The 6,023-nt window shown below is 36.7% G+C and overlaps 1 protein-coding gene across 5 annotated transcripts in view; it reads left to right on the top strand.

Annotated features, from left to right (window-relative positions):
- The first annotated feature begins 636 nt into the window (after positions 1-636).
- pds5a (PDS5 cohesin associated factor A) overlaps positions 637-6,023 on the top strand; it is a 52,801-nt gene continuing 47,414 nt past the window's right edge. For 3 of the 5 annotated variants that reach the window (XM_073864327.1, XM_073864309.1, XM_073864325.1), the window contains exons 1-2: positions 637-798; positions 1,533-1,690. In XM_073864327.1, coding sequence (XP_073720428.1) covers positions 1,565-1,690 — 126 coding nt within the window. In that variant the 5' untranslated portion in view covers positions 637-798; positions 1,533-1,564. Of the gene's footprint in view, positions 799-838; positions 941-1,049; positions 1,072-1,532; positions 1,691-6,023 lie in introns of those variants that run through there. The other 2 variants (XM_073864320.1, XM_073864314.1) reach the window with 2 other exon arrangements.

The following is a 6,023-nucleotide window of genomic DNA, read 5'->3' as shown; positions in this document are numbered from 1 at the left end:
AAAATTATTTAATATTTACGCTTATTTTGAACTGCTAATATTTTCAAATAATAAGTATTTAATTAATTATTTATAATTTGTATTTATTTAAGGGCAATATTTACCCCACGGTATTGATTTCCATGAGAACTATTAAATTATACTAAAATATAGCTAATATTAGATAACAGATAAAAAACAGACAACTCAAGATTTTGCACTCACATTTTAAAAACATTATAAAATATTTTACATTTATGGCATTTTGCCGTAAACACTGGTGAGGAGCCAAAATGGCGCGTCTATTCTGACATGTACGGTAAATTACATTTAGGCATTTTTTGACGTACAGTAAAGTGCATAATTTAATCAGTGTGCTTTAATTTAATCAGATCATTCATACATTTATTTAATCATCCTTCACAATCATTTTGGTCAAAGTTCACATTCATAAATGTTGTTAATAAAAAAACTCAACTTTATGATATTGTTGACTGAACTTGTATGTTCTGATTTTATATTCATAGTGGCATAAATGTTTTATATTTAAATGTCTGCAATCGTGTACGTTTCATATTGTTTACGTCAAAGCACATTAATGGGCGCTTCGTTTTTGATATATACGGTAATGTTTCTCCCTCCATACTGAGTTGTAATACCGACTTTCATCCAACGGGGGCGATCCGTCTCCATTTTCCACGCGCGGACGTTCATACATCCCTGTATGAAAGAGACGGAGCTTTGTGCCCGAAACTAAAAAAACATCCAAACCTGAACCCGAACCTGACCCATGAATTAAAACAACGACTTATACGTGAGGTAATGATCGGGGATTTGTTTGTAGGAGTTTGTTAGGCGACCGTGCTTGCTTGAGGGAGTTTATTGTACATAGTTTTATGTGGGATGGTCAAGTTGGTGGTCGGTGTTTGCCTCGCTGAGTGAACTTATACAGAGAAAACAAGTAAACAATTAAGATATCCTAGCATCTTAAGTTGGGGGTAAGGGTCGCCGGGGAGTAGTATCGAGTGAGAAATCCGGAATGAATACATTTGGGGTAATATGATGCAGCGGTTGTTATTATAACAGGCAAATGTGAGTGTTGGCTGGATATTTGTTGAATAGTTTGAGGCCTTGAGCTGACGGCTAGGCCATTAGCCGCTCAAATGGGTATTTTACTCCACGAGGTGTTTTATACATTTCCTTTTATTCTCTGAATAAGAGCATTTATTTCTAGCGCCAGTTATATGCACACTCCTGTCAGAGTACGTTTTAAATGTCTGAATAGTATTTGTTTTTCTATATAAAAGCGCGGGTGTCAGAGCGGGTTTCATTAGCTATGAGGCTAGTACTGCCGTTAGCTTCATTAGCTTCCCATTTTTATTGCTTAAATTTCCGATAACGGTCGCATGCAATGTTTTCATGCCATTCTACGTTTTGAGGGGGGTTAATTAAACGTCCAGATAGCAGTATACGGGAGCACATGAAGTGTTTTTTGGTGGTTTTTAAGCGGTGTGGTAGGTTCGTACGCTGAACTTTAGTGTTGTTGCCCATAGAGGCCAGTAGAGGACCGTGTGTCTGGAGAAAGATGATGGAGTTCCCGCAACAGCCTCAGCAGCAGAGACCTGCTGGGGACGGAAAGATCATCTACCCGCTGGGAGTCAAAGAGATTACTGATAAAATCAGTAATGATGAAGTCGTCAAACGGCTAAAGGTAAGAACAACTGTGATGACCATTTTAATCACATTATTGGAATGATTATGTTAAAACACTTACTGACAACTTCAAATGTGAAAAGCATTCTGAATTGTTTAGAATCTAGATTAAATAAAAAAACAGTCATGCCACTTACTTCTATGCTTGGCAACGTTGATCTGCTTTAAGTGTACCATTTATAGTAAACGTGGGTTTAAAATGCCAGCATCGTTATTATTTTTGGTCATACTACTTATTACTCAGGCTTGTGCCCAGTCAAATCCAGCTAAAGTCATATTGTTTTATTTACTGTTCTATGTAAAATCATCCTACATAATCTAACGAACATTGTGTCAAAATATAACCTTAATAAATTTAATATTGACTAAGTAAGGCCATGTCAAAGATTAAAAAGTGGGACCAAATATTGAAGGTTTGCTTTTTTTTAGTTAGCAAGCCACAATCAAGATCGTTGAACCAAACCACATAATATAGTATAACATAATATAGATGTCGATATATTGTCCAGCCCTGAGTACATTACTAATGGATTGATGCAAGTGGTTCGCAGCTATTTTGGCATTTTCTGCATGTGATGCTTATTGGACCAACTCAGCATTATAATTAAACTCACCAAAGTACAGACAGATCCATGATGTACGATGAGTTGTTTGGCCACCAAACAGGACTGTAGTAATTGGTTTAATGGATGATTTTTGTGAATAGTTGATCTCAAAGCCAATTGCTATCATTCAGTGATGATGTTTTTCTTCAGAAATGCTGATGATCATTGATTCACAGATATATTATGTTGGCAAATACATTTTTTGTGAGGCTCCAACAGGACGCAGGGCCTGAAATTCATTTGTCAAAGTTGTAGGGATGTGGCGGTGACTGAATTTTCCCACCGGTTAACTTAATCCGTGTGTATCACTGGGTGGGAGGGGCTTATAGGGGTGGGCGATATGACCACAATCTTATATCACTCTTTTTAGGATTCTTTTTATATAATGATAACAATATGTATGTAGAGCGCACAGCAAATTGACTTTGTTGCTTAAACCTCAATAGAGACGGTAGTCTAAAATCTCTACAGGTTGACCATTTTTTCTCATACCTGCCGGTTTATCGCCAATCACTAAGGGCTTATAAATGAGCATGTAGTCGTACGCATTTTATTTTCACGTTTGAATTAGAGGCAATTGTTAAGCAGCGCTTGCGTAAGCTGCGTTAAAACGCTTATGATTCCGCATGCAATGCAAGGGCAACAATTGTTTTAATAAAGTGCTTAAGCCAGTGTGCTACTTCTGACGGAAGTCTGCCAGTCCCAAGCTGTGACACCTGCTCTTCCTTCATTTAAAGGGGTGGTTCAATGGTATTTCATGCATTCTGACTTATTAACACTGGTTAAGAGTTGTGTCCTCGTGCTAAACGTAGGCAAAGTGTCAAAAAAGCAGTTGGATGGTTACAGAGTATTTCTGTGCCGATCGACTTTGCCAGGGTTTGTACAAGTTTCTGGAAGTTTTTTTCGATTATGGGTCCAGCTGACGTTTCAGGGGTTTCTATACGAATCAAGTCTTTTTATGGGCACTTCTCCTGGAAAACCCCGCCCACCCATCATTCAGCGGGAGATGATAGAACTTACAAACATCATATCATGCAACAGCTTTGTTTAATTTCAAAACTCAACAATGGCTTGAATGAAGTGTGTTTTTGGATGTAAGGAGAAGAAAGCCAGCCTCATGGAAACCATGGATATAGTTTGTTATCCGGGGTAGCAGCAGAGTTTTGCGTGTGTGTTTGATGCGCTGGATTTCATTAAAAAGTCCCAACCGGGTCATGAGTTGCATGTGGTAAGTAAGACTTCGTCTTATGTTGGAAATCGGCACGACATATTATATAAATGACACAAACATGTAGTGAATCATAAGTTAAAAAGTGTTGTATAGTGTTGCATGACTCGTACCTGCTCCTCCCGCGGTAGTAACTCCTCCTTCTTCATTTTTTGTACGTTATCGGAAAGAATCAGTAAAGCTAATCTTTCTTTTATAAATCTGATTAAACTAAATACTCTTCGGAAATATAAAGGATGTAATACTACTCTCTGTGTGCTTTAAAGCACATCTTGAATTATGGGTTTATAATTATTCTTAATGAAAAACACAACAACAAAAATGATTTCGCTTATAATAAACATTATAAATGTATATTGTAACAAAATGAGTAAGCACAAGGCTTCTGCCATCGTCATTGTCAGTGAGCTCACCTCACACGCTCTGACAATAATAAATAAAACCTGACAGCGCATTCAGCTCATACTGGATTTAGGCTGCAGACACATTCAGTTTTTCGTGTCTGCTCTCTTTCTAACGAAACTTAATGATTTAATTACAAGAAAAAAATCAAAGACCGTGGAAAACAGTGCCGTAATGGGCAAGTGATCTAATAGTTGAGGGGCTAAAGCACCGCGTATCACCGCTTACCAAAAGCCACTAAATGCCACCTCCATCGAAAATGAGATGATAATATCAGCCGAATGCTCTTGGCACGTATTATACCTTCATCAAATACTTCAGCTTCAAATCCTCGGGTCATTACGGGAAAATACCGGTTTGATGGCAGAATCAAAATGCTAATTATAAGAAAACATATCAGATGCACTTACCAGGTTTTGCATCTGAGCTCTTCATATCATGTAAAATAAGTAGCAAAAATATCTGACCAACACAAACAAAACCTATATTCGTTGATACACAATGCTGAGAAAATATTACAGAGGTCAAGCTGAACAGTGGAGTTGATGTTTTAGTTGTAAAGCACAATAATGTTTACATTTCTGAACCAATTCCAATAGTTTGCGATCTTTGTAAATTATAGTGGAATTTCTCATTTCTGGTTAAAATTTTAACTTTTACATTTTTAACATGACTACGAGGTCATTGCAGATTTATTCTCCTCCGCTTCTGTCTTATGCTATAACAGAAATAGGCCTATCACACTTGAGGAAAATTTTAAGTGCTATAATTGGGTCCCCAGTGCTTCTATCAACCTAGAAAAAAGAACTACCCTGTAACTTTGTTTGTTTTGGTAAAGTTGTAAGTTTTGGTAAACCATTCTCTGCAAGCATGTTGAAAAAATAGGTCATTGAAATTTGTCTCCCCTTGTGATGTCAGAAGGGAATCTTATTTTAAAAATACCGCCCCTTAATCTTCACTGTTCAACCACGGCACTGCCATTTACTCCAGAGAAAAAAATTGACAGCACAATTGAGTTTCATTTTCAACAAGCCACCATCATTGTGATCAGTGTTTGCATTTCATCAGTTAATTTGCATTTTAACAGACACACTCAAAACGGCACATTTTTGCTCACACCTACAAAGGGGCAATTTTAAGATGTTAATAAATTATCTATATGGTATTTTGAGCTAAAACTTCACATGTACTCTGGGGACACCAAAGATTTATTTTACATTTTAAATAGTCTTGTGAAATGTCCCCTTTAAAGTAAACTTATCTATCTAACTAATTTACTATCTAGTGAATGGTAATGGTCCATTTGTTAAAATGATTAACAATGAAATATACTCTAAAGCATGTATTAATGTAATGTTCATTTCATCATTTTCTAATACATTTACTAATTAAAATCAAAACTTGTATCTTAACATTATCTAACATATACAGTAAAAAAGATAAACAACTACTTAAACAAATGTATTGCTTTTTGTTCGTTAATGTTAGTTAATACATTAACATTCATATGATAAACAGATTATAGTGCAAATGTGAAAATAAACCTCACTAACCGACATGAGGGTTAATACATGACACATTTTTTGTGTACAATAGTACGTGTGATAATTTACTTTTGACCAGTCAAAGTATTTTCTTGTCTGCTAAAATGCTGTCTGAATTTCCTTATTCCGATAACTCTGAGGGGATTGTGTTAACGCCAATAATTACGGGCCAATACAGGACAACACGCATAAAAAACAATTTGGGCAGTTTAGAATTAATACTTATTAATGATTATCCATCTCTTGAAACATGTCTGCGTGTCTGTCCTTCAAGTGCTTTGCTAGAGGCGTTAGCTTATTGCTCTGTAGCAACACTTGCATTTTTGGCTTACTTGTGTCCTTCGGCTTACCATGTTTATTTGACTGGAATTCCGCTCCACACACCATTCTTGCTTGGCTTTCTTGTATTGTTAAACTAGAGGGAACGAAACAAGGAACACTGGCTGGGCACTGCGTTCACGTGCTGTGTGTGCGTGTCGTTTGAAAGAAAAAAGAGAGGTCGAGAATGCGCAGCTGGTGACGGAGTATTGATTCGTGGGACATGAGTTTTAG

The sequence above is a fragment of the Misgurnus anguillicaudatus genome, chromosome 3 (genome assembly GCF_027580225.2).
Source record: "Misgurnus anguillicaudatus chromosome 3, ASM2758022v2, whole genome shotgun sequence".
NCBI lineage: Eukaryota > Metazoa > Chordata > Actinopteri > Cypriniformes > Cobitidae > Misgurnus > Misgurnus anguillicaudatus.
The sequence above is the reverse complement of the archived record's forward strand: the minus strand, read 5'-3'. Positions and strand labels throughout refer to the sequence as shown.